A 27,197-nucleotide genomic window follows, 5' to 3' on the forward strand; every position below is an offset into this window, starting at 1 on the left:
CGCAATGTGGTTGCATTGCATGGCGGCGTCAGACTATAGTTTGTGAAATTCCCGTAGTGTCGGGCCCGGAACATGTCCTGATATAACCGAGTTCTGCATCACGAGGACCTCATAAGCGGGAGTTGTTACGGTTAGGAGATGGTGCTCCTCGTGCATGTGAGGTAGACAGATTTGTTCGAACGGTTAGGAGTCCCCTAATTCGGTGCATGATTAATCTGACATAGTCTCATGTGAGCTTCTAGCTCCCTCAATTTAGAGGACAACAGCGCTTGTTGGAGTGGTGGGTCGTATTAAACATGAACTTAGCATCATATGAAAATACAACCATGTTATTAGGATCTTGTAGGCTACCGGCTACTATTATCATTTTGAGTACTGAGGTTACTCACATGTTGATGACAGCCTTTTACTTTAGATAAGAGGTAAGCAGGCTGTCGATCATGTAGATTAGATAGGCGGATACGGTTCGGTCACAAAGGGAGAATGTTACAGGGCGAGTTAATATTGCGACCTACATAAAGTTGAAAATCATCTCTCATATCGCGGGGACAGAGCCCCATGGTGAATAGATGAATCTCGGTAGAGATGTGGTCGTCATCGGCGTCAGGGGATGCGGATCTACACATGACAAGGAATGTAGATATATGCTGCCTGCCTATTCGATGCTAGAATGTTGGTACCGTGGTTTAGTTGTGCTAGTACCAGTAAAGTCGCTCTTTGGCATGATATTAGCTCCTAATTTGCTAACAGTGTATGCACTGCGACAGAGCTGTAGAAAGTAACTCATAATAAAAATATCGAGTTTTAGCCATCGCGATATTTTATCTCGTCACATTCAGTTGGTCCCTTTACCTTAGCTTAGAGGTATCTAACGTAAGCAAGAAGACATGTCGTTATCGTTGCTGTTTCTGTTGTTGCAACCCTCGGGATTGTTTCAGATAATTGAAACCAGAGAAGTCGTCGACAGCTGCATATAACGTACATGGCACCGGCAAACTCCAACCAACAGGGGAAATTCCAGTTGTTCTGCTAGGTACACCGCAAGAACGACAGAGTCGCATGGGCGTGGATACACAACGGCGGGCTGCAGGTGGTGATCTCCACGTCCAACAGGGGTTATAAGTGGCCGTTGCAGTGCTACAGGTTCAGCGGACGTCCTGAAGAGGGGGCCAGGGACGGCGCTTAAGACTAGCAAGACCCGAAAGTCATAGGCTGACCGCCACTCCCATTCCAGACTGTCGGTTGTTAGTTAATATGGAGTAACTGGGTAGATACATAGTAGTAGTAGTAGGTGTGTGTCCTGTGAGTAGCATCGCGCGGGCGTTTGGGGTAAGAACTTGCGAGCTGATCGGAAAAATAAAAAAAAGTTGGATGAGATCGTGCTGAAGAATTTTAATTTAGATATGGTAGTAGTTAGATATTAACGATGATGTCGATGACGAGATAGCGAAGTGGCTATTAATTAAGAAGATTAGGTACAATCTGAGAAATCCGGGCGTCTCTCCAGTAGGTCTGGGGTGCGTAAACGTAGTAAAATACTGGTTCAAGTACCTAGAATTGGTAAATGTAAGCACTTAACTGTGCGTATGCCAGTCATGCCGTTTTACACACAACAGGCGACTTTCAGGTTATCGTAAGGCTGAGGGCCCTCTTCTTGGGGTTATGTAGGTTGTAGGTATGTACTTGGGGGTTAACCGGTCAGCACTCTCTCGCTCCCAATCAAACCGATCTGGCGAAAGATTTCCTCGTGTGAAAAGCGCCGACATTCGACCGACGAGGCTTCTAGAAAGTAAGCACCTTCTTTTCGGCCTTACAGTTCCCGCGCCACGGTGGTCGGTTTGTGGTAGGCCAGATACTACCAGAATTCAGTTTCCGTACGAGGTCGTTTGTTTACATTAGGTACTTGTTGGACCCCGAACCTGTGATATTCTCTTATCGACTATACGATGCTAGATTAGGATGTTCCTGCATCGTAAAAGGCTCCTCCCGTGGAGCTGCAAAGCCTAGGTTAAGGTATATAGTCTATTATACCTAGTAAATAACTCTTTCTAGCTAAGCCTCGGCGTAGGCTATGTATTCTCTAACCGCATCTTTCTATATGTGTATAAGTCTTTGTCAAACCCAGCGCGCTTATTATTAGTTTTGTGAGGCTTGCCTTGTGTAAATTGTCTTGTACAGTGATACGTTGCGCGCATAAATAGTTGTAGCATTGTAGCACATGAAAGCGTCAGCTCACTCGTGATATCGTACTACCAAGTATGTATGTATTCCTATTGTCTTTTCCGCCTTATCGTTATAGCTCTGCGTATAGCTTGCGGCATTCCTCTATGTGCGACATAAATATGGGGTCCGCTTCAATCCGACAAATTCGGACCGGAGCCGTAGATGCATTGGTTAGTGGATCTGTAAAGTTGGACTAAAGCCTCAGGTACAGCATAATATACCTAGGAAGATATCCCCATCGAGGAAATAGCAAGTCTGTATTATGAATCATCTTTTGCCTTGAGGATTCCCTATATCATAATAGTATGTAAAAGGTAAAATGTAGACTTTAATTTTTTTTTTCATCGTACGGTAATTTACGGAAGACTATTGGCACAGTGTACGGGTCTTCAATTTCTAACCAATCGAATTATATCTGTCCCCGCACACCTTAGCATTGTGGGTTCCAAAGCCCTCGGCCCCATTTAAAAACGACGCTATGTCTCATAAGGTATAGCGGGATTAAAATTACTATACTTGGAAATAAAGTCTTATAAGACGGTACTTTATACATACCTTACATCCCCAATTGGTAGCCAATCCACGAGCATGGTTCTGTATGTATGAGAGTATTTTAATATACACATAACTAGCAGACTTTTCTTATCTTCGTAATAAGAATTCATGTTTCAGGTTAACCCTATGTAAGTTTCTATACGACGTATAGTTGTTGCCTACAGTCTCGAGTCTTAGTTGGTAGGATGACGAGATATCTCGTTAGTTCTACTAAGGATATAAAAATAATATTCACGAGTCATGTTCCGTCACGGGGGATAGTTCATCTTGAAACTAGATAACAATCCTTGATCGGAAAGGTGTTTTTTTATTGGCTATAGTTGAGCCCCCATGTTATTCGAATTACCTACCTTGTCACCTATCTTGCCAAAGGTAGGTATCATGTACTTTTTTAAGTAAATTGTGCTATATTGTACGATGCGTACCTTGGCGGATGTTAGGGGCTTACGTACAATACTAATACATACTGGTACAACACCGCTTTTGTTGGAGTACCACGGATCGCGGCAGCAGCCATGGTTACGGTTCGATGATACCCACTGCGCTGGTAGGCTCTGCATACGACCTACCAACTAAGTGGGTGCCTACATGATGTAAGTCCCTGCATTGGTGACCATTAGTTATGCATCTTATAGTACTACATAGTTAATACTACTTTGTCTTAACTATTTAATTTTTTGTGACTAGAAACTAACGAACCAGCGAACCAACATCAAGTAAAAGTTCTTTTATGAAAGGACGCCACAACCGTACGTCCACTGATAGGGGCGATTGGTATGTTAGGTAGGCTAGCCTGACTAAACCTTCGTTATTGCTTCAATGATATATCACGTAATAGTGCCTCCTTGATAGTTGATGCGTACCGAGATCTTAGTGCGCTCCGTTTGGCTAATAATGCACGTCAGGAAGACGGGCTGAGCCTTGTCCACTTCTCGTTCATGTCGTGTCACCCAATAAGTAACATAGGCCTCTTGATAGTCAACTCTTAGAATATTTCATAAAATTCGTTTAATAATCAAATCAGACAGCGTAAAAATAGATGAGGATTCCAAAGAATCATCCAAGCAGGCTGACGTATACACGATGACGGGCTGATGATGATGGATGATGATGATGTGATTGTCAACAAAATGAAATTGGTATCTTATTGCTTTGTTGGGTTCTAGACGACTAAAGCCGAGGACCAAAAAAGCAACCCAAAAAGTTTTCCTCTCCTAGCCTAGAGCAATATATGCCTAGAACCGTCCTGAACGCCTAATTGTTCCCCAGCTTGTTAAGCTTAGGATGAGCCTCCATGATGCTAGCTAGTAATACAAATAATGAAAGTTGAAAGACAAAAAAATCCACGCTCTTCAAAACAAAGCTATGACATGCTTGATGATAAAAAACATCCGTCCCAGGGCAAAAGTTCTATGGCCCGTTTTCCCCTAAGAACCAACTCCAGTAAACACCCGGGATATGCGTACAAGTAGAATGAAGAACAATGTTAAAATCGATAGATGAAATGGCTTCCTGTCACCCCCGCGTCCTCGTCGTAATCGTCATCATAGTTCGAGTTTATCATCTCTTCGTAAAAGGCATAGGTGCTAAGAGGTTACTATTGCCGGCTTGGGACATAGTCATCGGCGGTAATTGAGCAGCGGGAGCGACTAGGTGCCCGGGGTACTACCGAGCGTTCTGGTCGGCGCCGGATAAGCATCGTAGCCATCGGAGCGCAAGTCTAATGTGCCCAAATCGAAGCGCTTGGAACAACCATCTTCCATATGCCTTATTTATCTGTTAGCTTTGGGGTCCCCGCATCTATGTGGAAAAAGAAAAGGATATATATATGACTTACCTTCGAAGGGTATCTTTCCGCGCGAACATTCGACCACAGTAATCACACCTGTGGTTCTTTTCTTTCATGTGAACACTCTGGTTGTGTCTTTGTAGATCCGTCTTCCGGACGAATTTCTTGTTGCAATCTGGGACCGTACAGGGAAAGGGATATTCCCTCTTTTCGTCGTGGGTTTCCATGTGTGCTTTAAAGTTGTAGCTCCTGCTAAATAGCTTACCGCACCCTTTAACCTCGCATTGAAAATTGGCCTCCTCCTTCGTCGTCAATTTTCGAGGCTGCCTCCTTGCCGCCCTTGGTACACGTAGCTGTCGCCTATCATGAGAGAAAGCTGCCCCGGCTCCGCTAGGTCCAGCATAATATTGGTCTGACTCGAGGGACGAGTATTCAGACCTGGGCCATGACCCTGAAGGAACATCTGATAGATAACCCGAGCTACCGGCAGTCGAGCCGTAACCGTTATGCTCCAGAGGTAACGAGTGGGCGGAACGAGGTGATGGATACTGTGTTAGCTCAGCTCCAGAATAATCGGCAGCGGCGGCGGCGGCAGCAGCACTCTCCATCTTGATCCGCGGTATTGGCGAAACACTATGTGAATAACCGAAAGCGTGCCTCGAGGATGGGTCTGGCGATCGAGAAGCTACCGAAGACATGGGAGGAGGAGTACCACTACTTGAAAGCACAGGTACGTGAGTATGATGAGATTGGTAGAGCTCATGGCTGTACGATGCATGCATATTGTTAGGTTCGTAGTGAGCGAAGGGATCATAGTCGGCCGACGACATATTCGGGGCCGTTGACGTCGAGCTAGGATGTATCACGGTAGTCCCACTCCAGCCGGCCGAGGTCATAGCATCCAAAGGCGGGAGCGAGTGTTCGGAGCCCATATTGGAAGACATGGTTGCGCAAGGCTGCTCAAACATGGAAGCGATCTTGTAGATTGGGTCAACAAATTCCGGCGAGGGATAATCCAGAGTAGGGCTGTCGGAGCAATTTGTACTTGGAGGTGACGCCGGTGACCTGGTCAAGGATGGAGGTGATAGATCCATCGGGGCTGTATCAAACGCAAGATGCGTTCCAACAGACGGTAAGGTTGGTTGTATAAAAAGAGCTAAAGGGGGAACCTGGTTGTTGTGCAACAAGGCGTGCCCGGTGAGAGAAGACGACACAGCAGTGACTTATGGGAAGCTGGGAAGCTATGGGAGTGGCCTCTTATTCCAACTGTACGTGTATGACGGAGTAAGAGTCTAATTTGAGGCTTGATTAAGTGATCAAGGTGTGTCAATACATAAAAAAGACTATGGAGACATTCCGTGGGATGTAAGCATAGTTATACAGAAAGCAGTCTGGTTCCCATGTAAGTACAAGGGAGTAGACCAGGAGCCTCGGCGCACACCCCTACTATGTAGGTATATGTACGTATCGTACCAACCAGCATTGGCGTAACAATGGGAATCTCTAGAGAGTTGAAGAAGTACTGTAGGAGTGAAACTGTACTCCATATGCCTGCATCAGGATAAACATAGCCAGGCAGACAAGACTCCCAGGAACGAACGACAAGCGCGATATGTGAGGCAGACACCGGAAAATTAATGTATACATGGAGCCGGGGGGTAGAATAGCCCACGGTCCTCGTAAGGCCAGACCCATTTTTACTGGTCTGGTCGGCCTGTCATATCGGGTAAGAGTGGTAGTATATCAAATTGAGGAGGATACAAAAACCACAAGGGTGTGTACGTGAGTGTGTGGTGTCAAATGATGTTCGCGCGGCAGTCTCAAGCGTAGTGGGTGCAATGTAGGGGGGGGCCCATGGATAGAGACACCATGGAATATACACAATAAAGATTAGTACCATAACGTCAGACTATGCGTGGGTACATTTAACGTAGCATAGCTTAGTTACTAGCAGCTACTATAGTGGTACACGAAGAAGGAATTTCCATACTTAGAAATCTTTTTGAAAAAGGTACTACACTTAGCCCAGCCCTCAGCCTAGGGAGACCGGGTCAAGAAGAGAAGAACTGTTAAGTGACTAATATCACCGTACGACTTCGGCGGTTGGAGCCGGGGGCGGGGGAATAAATCGAGCCAGGACCGAAAATTGAAAAATATTCAAGCCAACTTGGTCTCCTAACATGTATGTAAATATCACTAACCTGCTTTTGCCATGTAGACTATTGTTAAGCCTACTTAGGTTACTATCCAACATACCGTTTTCGGGTAGCGTTTATGTGTTATGTACCTGCGCGCGCAGGGTAGTGTACACGTGTATGTAGATGGTAAGTAAGCGAACGGAATAGTACACCTGAGAGATCCAATCCGGCTTCTCGAAGGTCTGAAATCCTTTCAGGTGCTGCAGAATTGGTTACCCTTATAGCAAACCCCTGTCCTTCACTTTCATAAGATAGAGTTCTTATTCGACGAAACCCGCGGATTCGTAAAAAAGCACAAGTTAGGCGACCAGCGGTTACGATACCTCTTACGAAATATACTATGTAGCTCGAGAATCTATTCGCGAGTTTCCGTTAATAATTCATGCGGTGGAGGAAGGTCATCAAAAGCCTCATTAATGCCAGAAGAGGGTCAATGTGACCATAACGAAAAACAATAGATGATTAAGAGGACGATGTCAGCGGCTGGTCTGCTGCGCTTATCGTCGTGTTCAGGCTAGCGCGGACGTGTGTTCTTTTTAGCATTGAGAATAGTGGCATGGTCTGATGTGTTGTTGGTTCTCAGAATAGCAGAATAAGGTAAGTATGGGGTTCGTCGCCTGGCTAACGTTTAATCTACTTTAGGTAGCGTGGGACAATAGGGCGGAAAGGCTGTGGAACTCTTTTTCTGTTCCTCCAGTCATCATCACGTATTTCGTATACTACGGCAGTGTACTTTGTATTGTCGGAACCCCAAAACCGGTATAGCATCCCGCGATAAGTAACAGGGGACGGCTACTGGTTCGAGCGTCTTAACTAGAGCCCGCACAGGGATCTGTTAGCCACATTCTTCGACTTACATAGTACTCGAAGCACAGACTGCGGAACCCACTGCCGTCCGGCGTTAGGATGCCTAAGAACGCTCTAAAGTCCAGGGGTTATCGTTAATTCTTTTCGTTAGTGGCAACACGCAGTAGGTAGGTAATGCTGTTGGTCTTTTACGTGTACCGTACACGCACTATGAAGCGAGATGAGACCCCCCATCCCTAACTATATTTCTAACTAGTTATATTCAATTTCTATGTAACTATAATCAGAAGCTATACTGATACAGTATGAGAAACTGTAGGAACGAATAATTATATCCCTTAATAAGTAGCATAATAGTAGCAGCATAGTATCAGCATACAAAAACACCAGACATTAATCTTCTTTTTTGGACGATGTAACTCTTCTCGTTCATCTTTTTGTTCCAAGTTGAGCAAATACTAAATGATCACTATTCCTACGAGACAGGGTCCTTAACCAACGTTCCCCGCCAAGCGAGCTGTCTGCTAACTATTCGCAGCACCATTCCCTGGAGGCTGGAGGAATGTTTATTTTCAGGTCAAGATCCCGATAGCACTTACAACCCTGATCGTAAATATTTTACTCCACGGCGGCTGCGCCACAGTACAGTATCAACAAAGCCAAGCTTTCATCTAGAAATAGACATGTAGTATCTCAAATATTTATCCTTACATTAATTACATGGTCCTCATTTTTAACCTCGATAGTCTTGGTATGACAAATATCGTGGGACGGCGATCGATGGTCGGCGTATGAAGTCATAATTGTATGTATAGAGCAGCATGTTCTCAGCTGGACCGCCATTTGTCGATCCTGAGATAAGATTGATGTCATTCTGGTGCTGTCCTTGCAGATATCTGAGACTCGCATCCTTGACCGTACTGCAGGTACCACAAGAACCACAAGAGAACATCGACCCTTCGTGGCTACATGTATGTATCTTGCTTTTGTTCGTTTCTTAGCGGTACGATGATAGGTAGGATCCATCATCCACTACCAACGTTACCGCAAGACAAAAGACTCTTTACACTACACTAGACCCATACTGCCCTAGTAGCCCACTACATTATACATACCAGGGCAAAATAAAATAATAATACCTAATTAGCGAGTAACTAGACCTAAGAACCTACATAGGTTAAGAACATTTTACATATACATCCAGCCCCATCTCCCGCGCGCTAGGCGTAGCCCACGTGTTTGGCCGGGTTCCTCGGGGTGCGGGTCTATCTATCGTAAACCCTCGAAGACTTACCCAATAGCCGCGACTCTTGCGCGAACACAGAACTGGCGGACCTTCCGCACACGGCAGTCAGACTACCCTGCCACGTTTCGGGAGACATAGTGCTGAGAGGCTTAGCTGCTCGAAGGAGCTAAATTTACATAAATCTATCCGTTTCAGGAACATTATGAACGATGAATAAGAAATAGCTTGCTGTTAGTTCCTCGAAACGTTTCAACAAGCGCGAGCAAGCAGGTTCTCACACTCCATTTGGTTAAAACATCCTATTCATATCAAAATAGTGCATTCATAAGCCTACTGTTTCCTGTACACTTATATGACTACCAGGTCGCCAAGACCTAGCCTCGCAAACCTCCATGTAGCATTATCTTCACGGGGATGGCGGGACATGCAGAGCATACCGCTACTCGCTAAAGAAATCGGTTGGGGCGGAACGATCCACGCATCTCATACCCATCGTATCCGGTACTTCTCGCAACCTCTTGCCTTAACGATTTCGTACTGTACTTATACATGTAGATAGCGGAGGAGCATCACGAAGAAAGAGATCCGAGCCCTAGGCACGTTACCTACGTATGGAGTCGGCTTGATGACTACATACGGTAGCCAAGTAGCCTCATATCCCCATCTCGGGATTTGAGGACGCAACGAACATACGTTGCCCTGTGCTAAAGATGGTCCTGATACAGCATCTCTCCACACATACATACGGGTTGCTTAAAGGAGGATTCCTCTAAAATCACCAACACGGCTCGCAAGGGAAGATCTGGCCACTTGTCTATGTACGCTAGCAGATCATAAAGACCAAGTTTAACTCGGTTTCGGGGGGCCAAAACATACTCTATTCATATGAATAGTTTTAGATGACCGCATATATTTCTAAGTCAGTATGAATCATCGCTAATTGGGTATGCCTTACCACAAGAGGCTAGCCTTGCAGGATTCACAATCTTCAGCATGACCTGAAACAAAGAATTGATTAAAACGTACTGCAGCGTAGTATTTTTATGCCGCCTAGTCGATCAGCCATTAGTTCGTACAGTTAGGTGTGTTTTTAAAAAATCAGCTGTGCAACATCTCGAAATAGTAACACGGGTAGGGCTAAAGCTGAGAGCTTACGGTACATAGCCAACACCAACATAGCATAGCATTCGCGTATTTTTCGGACTCGGACTAGATCGGATAAATATGGAAAATGGATATATCGGCATTGTGTTAAATAGATGTAACCGAAATTCGGAAACGAAACTCGGAAATATGTGACGAGCGAAAAGGTTCCGAAGAATATGTTCCGAATACCGAGGGAGGGACATGTTGTATTGAGAGGTAGTGTTGAATGTTGAATGTTGGTTACGGCACGGTAATTTGATCAACTGCATACATTCGCATTTTCATGATATGATATCAATGAGCGAACATATTAAAATAATTGAAAAAAAGGGGAAATCAATTAAGCTTAATGTACTGTGCCAGATCCCGACAATCTGGGTTCAATCGCAACGCCCCAAACCCAACTCCATGGATTGAAGGCAGAGGTTATCGGGAGCATCTGCCCGCTATCGGGACGCTCGTTCCTATGATGCTTTTGTGCAATCCGACGGGTTTGTATGGGTTGTCTAGTTGTGTATGGGTGCCTCCCGCGCCGTTGAGATTCGGCTCATCCCGATACCACAAGCCATAGATCTGGATTTTAGGGATTATAGGGCTAATCTAGGTACATACCTTGGTTTTAGAAAGAAAGAAAAAACCTTATTGCGACCGCACTTTTTACAAGACCCATTCCAAGTCAATTGGATTATCGTCGGAAACGAAACTGGTGGTGGCTTGAGATGGCTTGGCCAAGTAGTAAATAAATGACCTATAACAACGCAGTAGCAGTTAAAACGACGCAGAATTCCAATGATATAAACCCCTTTTAATTTCATTAAAAGTATGATTCAAATTGACATTGATATATATAGAATATATATATTCAATGTAGGCATATTCTGCGTTGTTATGTATTTTTGGTAAGATGGCGGATGAGTTGCATCAAGTTCTCCAACTGGTTATGTATATAGGTACTTGTATACCTACCTAAAAGTACCTAACCTAAGAGGCACTTAACATAGGGCTGATTCTGGAAGTGGGTTATATGTGGCTGCTTCAAGCCGCAACTTACCGTTTATTATAGCGTTTACCAAATGAGAAACGTGCATGAGCCACTAGCTGCACAATGCTTTAGTATTCTTTATCTTATCCGGAATCAAATGCCAGTCAAACTTCAGCCTGACAACGTCAACTATCGCGTAGCTATTAATCTCGCGATGCGTATATACAATTTAACATGCAAAAGTCTAAAGCCGGTTTAAGAATATAGTAAAAGAAAATATTCAAGCCGAACTAGTTTCTTTACTACCGGCAAGCCAAGCACATAAACCAGCATAAGCATGCTATTTGTAACATTTCTACGAGACTGCAACTAAAGGAGCCTCTACGAAAACGACCTTAACATACCCGCACCAATACGCGTGCCCTGAAGGTCTCCATCGACAACTATATCGAGTCTCATACGGAATTCTCTTACTATAAGAATCCCTCTAATGATTTAACTCTGCACGCTCACCTTCATATCGTATTTACCTAAAATCCAGCAAAGATGAAGTTCTTCATTGACGACCTTCCGGTTCTCTTTCCGTATCCACGAATATATCCGGAGCAATATGCATATATGTGTGATCTGAAGAGGACTCTTGACGCAGGCGGGCACTGCGTCTTAGAGATGCCTTCAGGGACCGGAAAGACCGTCTCACTACTGTCATTAATCGTTGCATACCAGCAACATTATCCCGAACACCGGAAGCTTATCTACTGTTCTCGTACCATGTCAGAAATTGAAAAGGCATTAGCGGAACTTAAGGCCTTGATGAAATTCAGGGCTGACGAACTCGGCCACGTAGAAGATTTTCGCGGCCTAGGCCTAACAAGCCGTAAGAATCTCTGTCTTCATCCTTCGGTCAAGAGAGAAAAGAGCGGTACCATCGTGGATGCTAGATGTCGTAGCTTGACTGCTGGCTTCGTCAGAGAAAAGAAGGACAAAGGCGAGAGCGTTGAGACATGCGTGTACCATGATAATCTGGACCTCCTGGAACCACACAATCTCGTACCTAACGGTGTTTGGACCCTTGACGGCTTACTGAGATATGGCGAGCAGCACAAGCAGTGCCCCTATTTCACATCGAGGCGAATGGTAAGTCCCTCCGAATTAATCTACCCGAGGTCTACATTGCTAGAGGCATAGAGCTCACATCTTCCGGGTTATAGATGCAATATTGTAACGTTATAATATATTCTTATCACTACCTGCTGGACCCCAAGATAGCAGAGCGTGTATCCAAAGAGCTCTCGAAGGACTGTATTGTCGTTTTCGACGAGGCCCACAACATAGACAACGTCTGTATCGAGTCTTTAAGCACAGATATCACAGAAGATTCCCTACGAAAGGCCACCAGGGGTGCTCAAAACCTGGAACGTAAGATCTCAGAGATGAAGGAGACAGATCGAGAACAGTTGGAAAACGAGTACCAGAAGCTAGTGGAGGGCCTTCGAGATGCCGATGAGGCTCGGCAGGAAGATACTTTTATGGCCAATCCCGTTCTCCCTGATGACTTGTTAAAGGAGGCGGTTCCTGGAAATATCCGGAGAGCTGAACATTTTACTGCTTTCTTAAAACGATTTATCGAATATCTCAAGACGCGTATGAAGGTCCGACAGGTCATCTCGGAAACACCACCATCATTCCTGGCACATCTAAAGGAGCACACGTTTATCGAGAAGAAGCCGCTACGCTTCTGTGCTGAAAGATTAACCTCCCTTGTGAGGACACTCGAGCTAACCAGTATCGAAGATTATCAACCGCTACAAGAAGTAGCCACATTCGCGACTCTTGTCGCCAACCTACGAGAAGGGATTCTTGCTCATTCTTGAGCCCTTCGAGTCAGATACTGCCGAAGTACCAAACCCAGTTCTACATTTCACGTGCTTAGATGCGGCAATCGCTATCAAACCTGTATTCGACAGGTTCAGCTCTGTCATCATCACATCTGGTACTATCTCGCCCTTAGAGATGTACCCGAAGATGTTAGGGTTTTCTACGGTCGTCCAAGAGTCATACGCTATGACCCTGGCGAGGAGATCTTTCTTGCCGATGATCGTAACTAGAGGAAGCGACCAAGCAACTATCTCCACAAGCTTCACAGTCAGGAATGAACCTAGTGTGGTTCGTAATTACGGTAACCTCTTGACCGAATTCGCAAGAATTACTCCAGACGGTATGGTCGTTTTCTTCCCATCATACCTGTACATGGAATCTATTATTAGCATGTGGCAGGGAATGGGCATATTAGACGAGGTCTGGAAGTACAAGCTCATCTTGGTCGAAACGCCGGACGCCCAAGAAACTTCGCTTGCGCTTGAGACATACCGCATGGCCTGCTGCAATGGCAGAGGTGCTGTCCTACTATGTGTGGCTCGTGGGAAGGTCTCAGAAGGTATCGATTTCGACCACCAGTACGGTCGAACTGTGTTATGTATCGGCGTTCCGTTCCAATACACAGAGTCGCGTATCCTCAAAGCTAGACTACAGTTCCTTCGAGAAACCTACCGCATCCGAGAAAACGACTTCTTATCTTTCGACGCCATGCGACACGCCGCACAATGCCTCGGTCGTGTGCTCAGAGGCAAAGACGACTACGGAATCATGGTTTTGGCCGACCGCCGGTTCCAGAAGAAGAGACTCCAACTCCCTAAATGGATCAACCAGGCCATGCAAGAGGTTGACGGGAATCTAAGCACAGATATGGCAGTTATCACAGCGAAGCGCTTCTTGCGAGACATGGCGCGACCCTTTAAATCTAAGGACCAAGAAGGGATCAGTATGTGGAGTCTCGAGGATCTGAAAGAGCACCAGAAGAAGGTCGACGAGGAACGGATTAAGGAGTTGCAAGATGACAATGCGGCTATCGAGGCCATGCATAGAGCGCAGGCTTTGCAGGCTATGCAAAGCTACAATGATGACTTCGATATGGACGACGACGATCTCGACGAGGGCATGATGGAGCTTGACGCGGCGTGAACGTGAGTTTGTGCGGATAGTCACCAATTCGATATTCTGTATAACAATCACATCGCATTGGAGCTTAGGGGTTCTCAGGCGTTGAAATAAGTAGCCAGCACCGCAAGGTTAAAAGGTATCTAATACAAAATTGTTCAAGACGTTTTATTACACAATCTCCTAGCCTAACCATGTGATTAATTTAACTATTATGTACGCAGTAGGTAGCTCTAACTTAGTGGGTAGACTTTGCGAGATTCCAAAAGTTCTCCATCTTGGACTTAGATAATACCTCCCTCGCCTCGCTGTCCGTCTCGCAGACCTTGGAGCCCCATTTCCTGAACGCGCGGACTTTACTTCTCCCTCGAAGATCAGTTTGCACTGGTTCTCGGCTAGATCCTTCAGATCGCCCTCTTCGTTCTCGGCCTTGAGCCATTCCTTCAAGGCCTCGTTCTGTGCGTCCTTCTCGCGAGATGGCAGGTTCTCGGTCCAGTTGATGCGGTTTAGGAGTAATTTCTTGTAGTGCTTGATAGACCACTCGCCACCTTCCGCGATCACCAAGTTCTGCTTCGGGTGCATGATGACCAGGCCTGTGAGAGCGAGCTGGTCGGCGTTGACGCTGATCTTGTACCGGTGTTGACCGTTCGCTAGGCTGTTGATCTTGAACACCAGCATATGCAGGCCCTTGGCCGCGTCCTTCTCCTGGTTCGTGGCTAGCTTCTCGTGTTTCTGCTCCTTAGTCAACTTTCGCTCCTCGTTCGTCAGCACGTGCTTGTTGTGCCGATCCGCGATCTCGCGGTTCACACGGGCTTCGACGGCCGTGGGATCTTTGACGGCTTCCTCGCCTAGGACACGCATTAGATTGCCCTTCTTGACCTTTGGCGGCGGCGCAGGGACAAGGCCGAGTCTAATCTTGGCTTGTTCCTCCTTCAGGTCGGCCATTCGGCGCTGTCGGCGTAACTTGGCTTGTTCCGTGGAGGTGAGGTACATGGGTTTCGGAGCGGGGACGTTCTTGTCCTGAGGAGGTTCGATGGGGACGGGATGTTGGATATATCTAGTGATTATCGTGTCTTCGGTGTCGATCTTTAACACATTGGGGTTTTCTATGTCGTCGTAGTTCTTGCCGTCTATCAATCCTTCGTCCCACCACTCAACATCTGGAGGAGCTTCGATAATAAAATTCTTCTCGACATCTTTGTCCTCATCTATTCCGACCTTGCGCGTACCCGCTGCAATCTTCTTCTTTAGAGCTTCGAGCGCTGCTTGCCTTCGTAGCGCGTTCGCTTGCTGGATGTATTTGCCTTTTTGGTTGAATATGAGTTGACGTGACTGCCTCGGCTTTGCGCCGGGAGCGCTCAGGCTCGCGTCAAAATAGGGATTATTCTTGATTTCCTCTTGCGATGGTCCAGATAGATCGAGGGGTTTATGTTTCGGTTGTGCCTTGTTGCCATCGTTCCGTGATCGCGAACCTAATCCGGATTTCGAGTCGTTGGTCTTGCTACCACCAGGCTTCCATTGCCCAATATCTTCCAACGCTGGATGAAGACCAACATTCAGACCACCCTTTGCCTTGGTAGATCCTATAGCTGCTGATACGCGTGCCTTCAGTGCTGCTAGCTTGGCGGCTTTGTCTGTAGCAGACTCCGGTTTCTGTACTCGAGACCCAGCATCATTGCGCGGGCCAAGGCCTGGCGAGCCGTGTCGCTCCATGAGATATGATTATAACTTTGACCCTATGGGATGAACGGGTGAAGTTGAAATCAGCAAACAAGTATATATCGACTCAGGAAGTGCCTGGATGGTATTTGGATGATGATGTCGATGCTGGACAAAGAAAGGCTACCTCAGACAAGGTAACAGTGGGAGAAATGAATTAAAACCACACACGGAGCGACACGCGATGCATTTGGTAGTTCCCTAGTAAAGAAAGAGAAACTATTACAGGTATACAATGCAGCAAAGTATGTAGGTACCTTGGTTGCTTAATTCTTAGCTGCTTTGATAGTTGCACACTCGCTAAGTTGCACTAATGATTGATATGATTGATTGAATGATAATGATAAGTTAGATAAGATGTGTCACATGATCTTTTACTTCTGCCGTCTATCACCGCTAAAAAGTTCAAGCTCCAAAATTTTGGTTGATCGTGAACCCCACTAAAAAAACAGTATCTTCGACTTATAACCAGCCAACCAGCCCTCCAATATAATACAAGAAAACATTAATGCCATGAGTTGATAGAGTTTTACTGAGATCGCTTCAACCCTCTATAAACTCTAACAGCTCTAACAGCTCCAATTCAAGGGTCGAAGCGGGTTGGAAAGGTTGCGCTAGGTTATGAGGTTATAAAAACCGTTAGCCATGAATATCTCACAGCCAATTCAGTCGGCTATCGACAGCGTCGACTTCGACTTCCTCACTCCAACCGAGATCAAAGCTATTTCTGTGAAGAGGATTGAAAACCCGACCACATTTGATAGTCTTCTAAATCCGATACCTGGTGGACTTTACGATCCAGCTCTTGGAGCTTGGGGAGATTCAGTGTAAGTAGAATCTAGAGATGGTGACATGCGTCGCATATGAAGTTAACACTGGTAGATGCACAACATGTAATCTCACACAGCCGAATTGTCCAGGTCATGTTGGCCATATCGACCTTCCAGTCCCTGTATATCATCCTGTTTTTATGGACCAAATTTTAAGATTACTACGCGCGCAATGTCAATACTGCTTTCGCTTTCGAATGCGACGGGCCGATCTAAGCCTGGTCGCTTGTAAGCTACGTCTCCTCCAATTCGGCCTTATAGATGCGGCAAATTATCTCGACGATATTACAGCCGAGACTACCGATATCCAAGTCGATGATGATGAAAACCTTTCCGACGGGGAAGAAAGCTCAGCGCTTGACAAAATAACTCGCATGAGAGAAGTTTATACCCAAACAACGTTAAAGAACCATAGGGTTGGAACCGCCGACATCAGGAAGGGTAAACATGAGGGTGCATCTGAGGCAAGGAGAGAAGTGCTTAAGGACTTCTTCAGGGAAATAACCAAGGGCAGAGCGTGCGCTACATGCCAGGCGATATCTCCAAACTTCCGAAAGGACCGGTTTGTCAAAATCTTCGAGAAGCCACTCAGCGCCAAGGACCAAGCCAAGATGGCGCAGCGAAATTTCGAGCACAGAGATGCCTTAGCTATAAAAAGGAAATCCAAGGCAACCGTAACCAAGAAGCGTGGCTACGAGACAGACGAAGGTATCGCTGATATTGATCTACCATCGAGTGAGGGAGAGCCCGACCAGGATAATGACGAAGAGGAGGAAGAAGAAGAGGGAGAGGGCGAAGAACTTGACGAGAATGGCGATGTGATCATGTCAGAAGGTGGTGATGCCGCTACCAAGGTCCCCAAGACGAAGAAGGACGCATCGGCCAAACCTCAGCAGCGTTATGTCAACTCGATGGAAGTACAGGCTCGGCTTCAACTCTTGTTTGAAAAAGAGCAAGAAATAATGGGCCTTGTTTACAACTCGAGACCTCTAGGGAAGAAACTCCCTGCCGACAACTTCTTCATCCAAACCTGTTCCACCTAACAAATACCGGCCCGAGGCGCGACAAGGCGACGGAGGGATTGCAGAAGCCCAACAGAACTCTCTTTACAAGCAAATTCTTGCATCTTGCGCGCGCATTGCTCAGATACATAAGGAAATCACGCAGCATGGAAACGATCCCGATTCGACGGCCGGCGGCGGCGAGACATGTCTGAAATGCACGAAGCTTGTGTTCAATTGCAAGATAGCGTAAATTCTTTAATTGACCGTGATAGAAATCCTATCCGCGGAGCCGCTGGAAAGAGGAATGAAGACGGTATCAAACAGAAGCTCGAAAAGAAAGAAGGACTTTTCAGAAAAAACATGATGGGCAAGCGTGTTAACTATGCTGCACGAAGTGTCATTTCCCCAGATCCCAACATTGAGACCAGCGAAATAGGTGTCCCTCCCGTCTTCGCCAAAAAGTTAACATATCCGGAACCGGTGACCAGCCATAATTTTAGAGAAATGCAACAGGCAGTTATCAATGGTGTCGACAAATGGCCCGGTGCCACCGCGATTGAGAACGAGAACGGGCAAATTATTAACCTGAAAAACAAATCTGCGGAAGACCGTGTTGCTTTAGCCAACCAGCTTCTCGCGCCGACAAGCCAAGAATATGCCGGGGTGAAAGGCAAAAAGGTCCACCGACATCTCGGAAACGGCGATGTGGTGTTAATGAATCGTCAGCCCACGCTGCACAAGCCCTCCATTATGGGTCATCGAGCCAGAGTCCTGCCTGGAGAAAAGACGATTCGTATGCACTACGCAAATTGTAACACGTACAACGCAGATTTCGATGGTGACGAGATGAATATGCACTTCCCTCAAAACGAACTTGCTCGAGCAGAAGCTTTAAAGATTGCCGATACCGACCATCAGTATCTATCAGCTACTGCTGGGAAGCCCTTGCGAGGTCTGATCCAGGACCATTTGTCTGTGTCTGTTGCGCTCTGTAACAAGGATACCTTTTTCGATAAAGGCGCATATCAGCAGCTTGTATATGGCGCGTTACGACCTGAGAGTGGCCATATCACATCTGAAAGACTTGAGCTTGTCCCGCCAGCTATCTTCAAGCCTGCTCGGCGTTGGACTGGAAAACAGGTTATTACAACCATATTGAAGAACATGAAGCCGGCTGGTTGCGGTGATCTCTGGCTCACCGGGAAATCACAATTAAAACCACCTTCTTGGGGCAACTTCCTCGAAGAGAGCAATGTATTGTTTAGCGACGGCGAATTTATTACCGGTATCCTTGATAAGTCACAGCTAGGTCCTAGTGCTGGTGGATTTATACACTCTATCCATGAGATCTGGGGCCCTGAACTTGCCGCTAAGCTTCTCAGCTGTCTTGGTCGTCTTCTTACCCGGTACCTTAATATGCGCGCTTTCACTTGCGGTATGGACGATTTACGACTCACGCCTGAGGGTGAGAAGAGTCGCAAGGAAAAGCTGAAGAGCGCCAGTCATATCGGTCTTGAAGTTGCTGCACAATTTGTGAGTCTAGGCGACCGACCCAATATCACCAACACGGATGAGCTACTATTGGAACGGTTAGAAGAGGTTATGCGTGACGATACGAAGCAAGAAGGCTTAGATCGTATGATGAATTCCCGATCGCGTGATCTGTCTAGCGAAGTCAATAAGACTCTTCCCGCAGGGCTCGTGAAACAATTCCCTAAAAATCAAATGCAGTCTATGACAACATCCGGTGCAAAGGGAAGTACTGTCAATGCAAACTTGATTTCTTGCAACCTTGGCCAGCAGGTTCTTGAAGGTCGAAGGGTACCTCTGATGGTTAGCGGCAAGTCGTTGCCATGCTTTCGTCCGTTCGAAACAAGTGTGCGAGCAGGTGGTTATATTGTAAATCGTTTCTTAACTGGAATTCGACCTCAGGAATACTATTTCCATCACATGGCTGGACGAGAAGGTTTAATTGATACCGCTGTAAAGACGTCACGATCCGGTTATCTACAAAGATGTCTAATCAAGGGAATGGAGGGCCTAAAAGTTGCTTATGATTCATCCGTACGAGATGCCGACGGATCAATGGTTCAGTTCTTATACGGAGAAGACGGTTTGGATATCACCAAGCAGAAATACTTGACTGATTTCGGCTTTGTGCTTCGCAACCAGATATCTGAGGTCAATTTGCTTGGTATTGGAGAGAGGGGATGGGATCAAGAAATCTACGAATCTAAGGACTACGCTCAAAAATACCAAAAGAAAGCCATCAAGCAGGCCAAGGCGAATGATCCAAAGGCCCTCGACCCGATTCACACTGAGCTTAATCCCAATCGCCATGCGTTCTCCACGTCGGAAAAGTTCTACGAGAAGGTGTCCGAGTACATCAAGAAAAACCAGGACGGTCTGATCAAAGAGAAGGGCGAGAAGAAATCAGGTGCTATGCTCATCCCTCGTAAATACGCTGAGAAGATATTCCATGCCAAATATCTTCACTCCCTGGTTGAACCTGGCGAGGCCGTAGGTATCGTTGCTGGTCAATCCGTCGGTGAGCCTTCGACTCAAATGACATTGAACACGTTCCATTTGGCTGGCCACTCTGCAAAGAACGTCACTCTTGGTATCCCCCGTTTGCGAGAAATTCTCATGACAGCTAGCGACCATATTTCCACGCCGTCCATGACGCTAGTACTGAACGAAGAATTATCGGAGGCGGATGGAGAGACGTTTGCAAAAGCAATCAGTATTCTTCCTCTCTCGCACGTCGTCGACAAGGCTACGGTAAAGGAGCGTGTCGGCAAGGGCATTGGCTACCGCTTAGCAAAGATGTTTGATATTCACCTCCAATTCTTCCCTTCTACCGAATACACAAAAACGTACGCGATCAGCATTTCTGACGTTCTCAACACCCTCGAGGTTAAGTTTTTGCCCGTCCTAGAGAGGTTAATCAAGAAGGAAATCAAGGCAAAGGCTGATCAAGAGGGCGACGCGGTGCCAGAGGTTGGTGTCAAGTCTGGCGTAGTCGAAGTAGCTTCGGGCAACCCCGATGCCGTAGCTCGCGATGAGGATGATGACGACGATGATGACGATGACGATGACGCGACAAATGCCAAGCAACGCGCGAACCGAGCGCAGGCAGTTTCGTATGGTGCAAATGATGAAGAAGACGACGAAATCCAGCAGCGAATGGAGCGGGAGGCGTCACCGGAGGATGAAGATGAACCTGAGGACGAAGGGTTTGGTGGCAGTCCGCCCCCACCAAGCGATGACGAAGATGAAGACGGCAGTACTAGCAAACGAGCCGGTGCCCGCGAAAGTCGTATCAAGGAGAAGATCCCGGTCGTATCTCGTTTTACATGTGACGAGAAGAAGGGTGAATGGTGTGATTTCACACTTGAATACGATTCCAACATACCTAAGATCCTCATGTTGAGCGTTCTCCAAGAAGCAGTCCGGAAAGCACTCATACAACAAATCGATGGTATTAAGTCCTGCACATTCGTAGCCGACGAGAAGATAGTCGACCCGCGAACTGGAGAGGAAGAAAAGAAGGCGGTTATCCACACATCCGGTGTCAATCTCCGAGCCATGCAGAAGTATGGCGACTTCATCAACCCCAACAAGATTCAGACAAATGATATTGCATCAGTGCTCCAGGTGTATGGCGTCGAGGCAGCACGTAACAGTATCATTCGGGAACTTGGCGGCGTCTTCGAAGGTCACGGTATCGGTGTCGATAAACGACATCTCAACCTCATCGGAGACTACATGACGAGGAACGGAGGGTTCACCCCGTTCAACCGCAACGGCTTGAAGGGTAACGTCAGTCCATTCACTAAGATGAGCTTCGAAACCACATTGTCATTCTTGAAGGACGCCGTTCTCGACGGAGATTGGGATGATCTTACCACACCCAGTAGCCGAATCGTCATGGGCAGGCTAGGCATGATCGGCACTGGCGCCTTCGATGTTCTTCTCAAGGCACATCCGAAAAACGGGAAGAATCACCTGAGCTAAGAGGTCGTAGTTAATAAGGAATCAAAATAGGCGCAATGGAAATATTTGAAATCTTGGTTAGGAGTACAGTTGTATTCTTAGTGTTAGATATGGGAAAATACCAGCTATTTCACAGTCATGTCTCGTGGCTTGAGTGAATGAGAAACCTTCGTATGATAAGACCCGCATTGCAACTTCAAATGAAGTCCCCTCTATTTCGCAACGCACGTAGTAATGAGGTCCTAGCTTAAAAGACGTAGAGGTGAAATCTTAAAATTATGTAGATACAAGTCAAGTCAGTATGAGGAAGATTCTTATATTCTGCGCCTAGCCAAGCAGCCGTAGAAACTATAAACTATCATTAACTATAAACTTGTGACTCATAGAAGTAAACAAACGTGGCCTCAACAGTATAGTATTTAACTGCCTAATGTAAGTAGCTCCCCTAGAAATACATCAACGCATAGCACTTCTCATAATTCTCAAGGTCGAAAAGTGAGAGTCAGCGTGATATCCCATATTAAGAATCTTAATGAGTTTCACTAAAGAATAATAAACTCTAGTAAACACCTTTACACTACGACTTAGACACGTACGCGAATATCATATAGTAAAAGAATAAGGGGAAATTAATCCGAGCGGTCGGGATTTAACTATGCCAACATAGAAAAGGCCGACCGCCGGGTAAAGGGAACGTTAGATCAAATATCACATGGGTCACCCGACATCTCGGGATTGTTACCGACCTAGTTGATACAACAGGATTGGCTCGGAGACTTGAGAAAATCAAGATATCCCAACAAACCTCGTTCTATATATAAACAGGAGTAAATATTAAACATTTTATCGATCAGATCCATCCACGTATGTAAGATACCTAGATATATAAGAGAACATTCAACAGCGCACAAGACATAAGCTAGGAGTGCGGTAATCAGCATTATGATTGTTCTATGATAGAAGGAGGAGTAAGCGCATATCAACAAACAACACGTTTACTTTTTCAGTAGAAACTTTAATAAAAGCATAGTTACACCGAGCGACTTGATTGTTATAACTGTTTAGTGAAAAGATAGCTTGATTCGAATACCATACTACAATCACGGGCTTAATACCAATGTAAGAAATTTACTTATACGATACAAGTCAGCTACAAGTACATATAGCAATGCCCAAAGGAGACCAAGAATTAAGTACCTCGGTAATCATATGACACAGTGAAATCATTAAATATTATGCGGCATAAAACATACGGTATGATTCATAGACTAGCGGCGATAGTTACATTAAATCACTCGGGCAATGGAAAGACTAGTGAGTTTGTTTGTTCATGTTTCTGAATTCTCAGTCCAGTATCGCAGCGCAGAAAGCCGACTGCCTATCACTGATGTACAATCCATATCTGTAAAAGCAACGTAATCGCAAACGCCGTAATGATTACCATTCCCTGTAAACCGAATTCATCATGCCATCCCTGTGGGAATCATAAAGTGCAGCATCCGACCAAAAACCCCTTGCAAATCACCAAGACCGTAAGCGGACAACTGTTTAGTTGCGCTCACCACGGAGGCGACGGGCGAGCTGGATGTCCTTCTGTAATGGTTGTTAGAATGTGTTAAACTAGTAAATATGCAAGTGAATGTACTAACCGATTGGATGGTGACACGCTTGGCGTGGATGGCGCACAGGTTGGTGTCCTCAAAGAGGGAGACGAGGTAAGACTCGACGGACTCCTGAAGAGCACCGATGGCAGAAGACTGGAAGCGCAGGTCGGACTTGAAATCCTGAGCGATTTCACGAACCTATTAAAGACGCGTTAGTTTGATGTTGATTGTCGCGATGCGGGGAAGTCGCGTTTTAAGTAGAAACATCCCGGTCGCGATATCCACTTGTCAAATGACGCGTAGATTAAGCGACGGTGAGATGATAGAATGGATAATAACTTACCAGACGCTGGAAGGGGAGCTTGCGGATGAGAAGCTCAGTCGACTTCTGGTAGCGACGAATCTCACGAAGAGCGACGGTACCGGGCTTGTAGCGGTGAGGCTTCTTGACACCTCCGGTTGACGGGGCGGACTTGCGAGCGGCCTTGGAGGCAAGCTGCTTACGGGGAGCCTTGCCACCGGTGGACTTACGGGCGGCTGCTTAGTGCGGGCCATTGTAAGATGACGTTGATGAATTAGTTTGATGAAAAAGTTGATGAAAGTGGTGATGTTGATGGTTTAAAAGATGAGGCGAATGCGGATTGTTGTGGATTGTTGTAGATGTGGAAAAGAAGAAACGGATTGGAGGGGTGGGGGAACTTGGTTAAATATGTGAGAGAGTGGGTTCTTCCTTTGGCTGATTGTGTGCAAGGCAGGTACTCTGGGGGGGCAACTAATCAGATGGTCAATGCGCAGCGTTGTAGGATCAGAAGGAAAAAAAAAAATGGAAAGCGCAGTTACTTTGGAGTGCGTTGTTGATTATTTTTGGGGGGAGACAGGGATGCGTTTTGCTGTTCAAAATTGCTTGGATTTTAGGTGGGAATTTTGAGACTTGGTTGCCATTCGGGACCCGTCTAATTGTTGATTGGGTGCAGCGTAGCGCGCTCTCCACAATTTTAGTGACTTTACTACTTTTGTACCTTTTAAATCCTTTAGATCAAGAAAAATGGCAATTGTTATTCGATACGTACCCTACATAGCAATATACTAAAACTGATAAGACATTTGATAAGGCTACAACTTGATTTTGGTCTAATGAAAGTACAGCACGGGGGCGTACTTGCATTTTACTCGATCTGTTATATATTACGTTTTCATGTATCTATGTGCTAGAATATTATATCCAGGTAACTATCAAATATTTTACGTATGTTTGGAAGCATTTAGCAGATATCTTTCAAGTGGCAAAACTAGGTATGCTCTAATAATTGGTCATATGGTAATGTACTATACGTAAAGGAGGGCAGCTACGTAGGGATATGCCTGAGGCATCATTCTAAACATAAGACATCTGGGGAAAGACTTCTTTCTGGAAGGTAATGGATTTTTCATGCATAAAACAAGTCAGACTAAGGTTAAATAACTTATTATTTATTACCAAGTTAGGAATAGTTATAAGTGCATAAAGTTTAATTATTACCATTAAGTTGCGTTTGTGACACTTCCAGTTCCTAGATTCGCAGGTTGATTGTTAAAGAACAAGTCAAAAGCCCGAAAAGCGATAAGAGAAAGAGAATTAATGATTGGTTCAAGTTGATTTAAACTTCTTGCATATCAAATCTGACCCGAATGGGAGTAGTGGGGTCCCGTGTAAATCAAGCGCAGCTGCCCTACGGAGCGCGTTGGTACTTAGTTCTCTTTTTTTCTATTGGTCAGAATCAGCTATTTTATTTTGCGACTGGTGGGGCTGATCAGGCACGAGTTCGCGTCAATCCCGGGCTGATCTGATTCCCAGTTACCGGACCCGCCCCGTTGATATTTAAAACTGTCGCTTTTCCCCACGTCTCAATCTTTCCATCTTCCAAACATACCGCTTGCATATCAGCCTCATTTGTACCACTTGCACCAGCACCCCCAATACCAAAACACTTAACAAACTACATACTCTTCTAACCTCATTCAATATGACTGGACGTAAGTATTCAGCTTCGGCTATAATCCTTCGGCATCTAGCCTTTTCAGCTTTCAGCCTTATTAGATCGCATCGCTAACATACCTTGAATAGGCGGCAAAGGTGGCAAGGGCCTCGGCAAGGGTGGTGCCAAGCGTCATCGCAAGATTCTTCGTGACAACATCCAGGGTATTACCAAGCCCGCTATCCGACGTCTCGCTCGTCGTGGTGGTGTCAAGCGTATCTCAGCCAGTAAGTTGCATCTACTCAGTCACGTCTACGACGCGTCAGTTAACTAACGCGTTTACCCCACAGTGATCTACGAGGAGACCCGAGGTGTTCTGAAGTCCTTCCTTGAGGGTGTCATCCGTGACGCCGTTACCTACACTGAGCACGCCAAGCGCAAGACTGTCACATCTCTAGACGTTGTCTACGCTCTAAAGCGACAAGGCCGCACCCTATACGGTTTCGGTGGTTAAGCTTTCAATATTTGGTTTTGGAAGGGGTTTGGTCACGTTTATTATGAAGTCTTTTCTCGCAATTGCCACATACTAATTGCATTGTGGTTGGTCATGATGATCATGGGATTCGGTTCTGCGTTTAGGGTGTTCACTGTATCATAAGGGATTTGGGGGTCCACTACATAGATTTGTCCATCGAGGCATAATCAATTGACGAACACATAAGAACATTTAGCCGTCTTCATTTTTGTGATTGTATTGTAGTGTGTACTTGCATATTTTCAACACGATTGTATTAAACATGCTGTATCCCGTAGGCTATCCAGTTCACGTGTTTTCTATGAGTCACGTCGAAGCTATCTTTTAATCCAATGACTCATTTTGACTTGTTAGGATGCCTAGTCCAACACGTAGTAAGTGAATGATCACATGTGTGTATCCGTTATCGCAGGTAGTTATGCGTGGTCCTCTACGCAATAATATAGTCGCTTTCATACTGCCCAGATCGTCGACAATTTGTCGAGACAATTTCAAAATCTGCATGTGTCCGTAATTGTATTCATAGCAAACAAATTACAGATGCTCTTACCTTGGGTGAGACTTACATTCAACTCATTCGATATTCAGATAGCTAGTAAATCCAACATGAGAATACACTTAGAATCAGGGCTGAGTCTTAGTATGTAAAGAGGAAATTGCTTCACTATTTGATAATAAGAGGTTATTCCTAGTTAGTCTAGGTTGTCTAGTAACAAGTAGAAATACCAGGCGTTCTACAGTCCATAGATTTTCATTGCGGTATGGCAGATTTTTCGTCTAGACGCGTTTATATTTATTAATTCATAACTCTTATTTTGACTAAGAGCATCCTAGTTCGTGGAATATAAGTATGTTTATCACTTTCGATAATTCCCGAGTTTTTCCTACAATAAGTGTGTTATAATTTCAAGATGTTCCATTCATTGCAGTATATTAAATCTTTTTGATGAATTACTATATCCATTATTCTAAATATCTCCTAGTTACACTTAAATACCCTGAATCATGTTGTTGACATGATGAATAGTAAAAACACTTTAAGACTTGAGTTACTATGTATGGTTGATTAATAAGTTTACTATCTACGTGGGAAAATATATAGACAAACGTATGGACATTAAAATCATCACCTATAATATCCGTTTGCAGTTCAAATCAAGTAATAGAACACTTAACTTCTCACAACTACCGAAATATTTAATATTAAATTCTAAAGATAAATAATGTTCATTCCTCTTTTTTTCAAGCGGATGATGTTAAATTACATGTTTATGTCTCTATGCTTAGCCATAGTTAAAGGCTATTTGTCACAATAACTCTCACCATAAGAATTAAGAAATCCCATCTTGTGTATAGTGATAAATGTATTAATCTGTAAGTTAACTGTGTGGTGACATTTAACTTCGTGTTTGTATTTCCTACTACATATGAAAGTAAACGATGTCTTGATGAAAGTATTAAATTTGGTCATATTATTATTTATCCATTTTTTGAAAAAATTTATCCATAATGCAATATCTTTGATTAATTTTAGTTACCGTGTTCCATGTATACACATCCTCAACCGGTAATCTATCCCGTTATGACCTTAAATGTTAAACGTCAACCATG

General features: G+C 45.2%; 7 protein-coding genes across 7 annotated transcripts; 4 read left to right on the forward strand and 3 right to left on the reverse strand.

Moving 5' to 3' along the window:
* Window positions 1–4,427: 4,427 nt before the first annotated feature.
* GL218_00672 (Transcriptional regulator prz1) lies at window positions 4,428–5,661 on the reverse strand (the record flags this gene model as incomplete). The annotated part of the gene is made up of 2 exons (XM_033577104.1): window positions 4,428–4,545; window positions 4,616–5,661. 2 exons carry the CDS (start codon window positions 5,659–5,661, stop codon window positions 4,428–4,430), a joined length of 1,164 nt encoding a protein of 387 aa, XP_033442322.1.
* Window positions 5,662–11,492: 5,831 nt separating this feature from the next.
* Window positions 11,493–13,967, forward strand: GL218_00673 (DNA repair helicase rad15; the record flags this gene model as incomplete). Its single annotated transcript, XM_033577105.1, has 3 exons — window positions 11,493–12,083; window positions 12,212–12,709; window positions 12,765–13,967. The coding sequence occupies 3 exons, from the start codon at window positions 11,493–11,495 to the stop codon at window positions 13,965–13,967; spliced, it is 2,292 nt and encodes a 763-aa protein (XP_033442358.1).
* A 159-nt stretch (window positions 13,968–14,126) lies between these two features.
* On the reverse strand, window positions 14,127–15,656 carry GL218_00674 (U4/U5/U6 small nuclear ribonucleoprotein prp3; the record flags this gene model as incomplete). The annotated part of the gene is made up of 1 exon (XM_033577106.1): window positions 14,127–15,656. The coding sequence occupies one exon, from the start codon at window positions 15,654–15,656 to the stop codon at window positions 14,127–14,129; it is 1,530 nt and encodes a 509-aa protein (XP_033442326.1).
* A 1,033-nt stretch (window positions 15,657–16,689) lies between these two features.
* GL218_00675 (DNA-directed RNA polymerase I subunit rpa1) lies at window positions 16,690–17,535 on the forward strand (the record flags this gene model as incomplete). Its single annotated transcript, XM_033577107.1, has 1 exon — window positions 16,690–17,535. The coding sequence occupies one exon, from the start codon at window positions 16,690–16,692 to the stop codon at window positions 17,533–17,535; it is 846 nt and encodes a 281-aa protein (XP_033442361.1).
* Window positions 17,536–17,700: 165 nt separating this feature from the next.
* Window positions 17,701–21,513, forward strand: GL218_00676 (DNA-directed RNA polymerase I subunit rpa1; the record flags this gene model as incomplete). The annotated part of the gene is made up of 1 exon (XM_033577108.1): window positions 17,701–21,513. The coding sequence occupies one exon, from the start codon at window positions 17,701–17,703 to the stop codon at window positions 21,511–21,513; it is 3,813 nt and encodes a 1,270-aa protein (XP_033442324.1).
* A 1,527-nt stretch (window positions 21,514–23,040) lies between these two features.
* On the reverse strand, window positions 23,041–24,261 carry GL218_00677 (histone H3; the record flags this gene model as incomplete). The annotated part of the gene is made up of 4 exons (XM_033577109.1): window positions 23,041–23,085; window positions 23,142–23,294; window positions 23,440–23,622; window positions 24,256–24,261. The coding sequence occupies 4 exons, from the start codon at window positions 24,259–24,261 to the stop codon at window positions 23,041–23,043; spliced, it is 387 nt and encodes a 128-aa protein (XP_033442323.1).
* Window positions 24,262–25,099: 838 nt separating this feature from the next.
* On the forward strand, window positions 25,100–25,565 carry GL218_00678 (Histone H4; the record flags this gene model as incomplete). Its single annotated transcript, XM_033577110.1, has 3 exons — window positions 25,100–25,109; window positions 25,201–25,338; window positions 25,402–25,565. The coding sequence occupies 3 exons, from the start codon at window positions 25,100–25,102 to the stop codon at window positions 25,563–25,565; spliced, it is 312 nt and encodes a 103-aa protein (XP_033441654.1).
* Between the last annotated feature and the right edge of the window lie 1,632 nt (window positions 25,566–27,197).

This window comes from Daldinia childiae, assembly GCF_008694065.1.
Source record: "Daldinia childiae strain JS-1345 chromosome Unknown Scaffold1, whole genome shotgun sequence".
NCBI lineage: Eukaryota > Fungi > Ascomycota > Sordariomycetes > Xylariales > Hypoxylaceae > Daldinia > Daldinia childiae.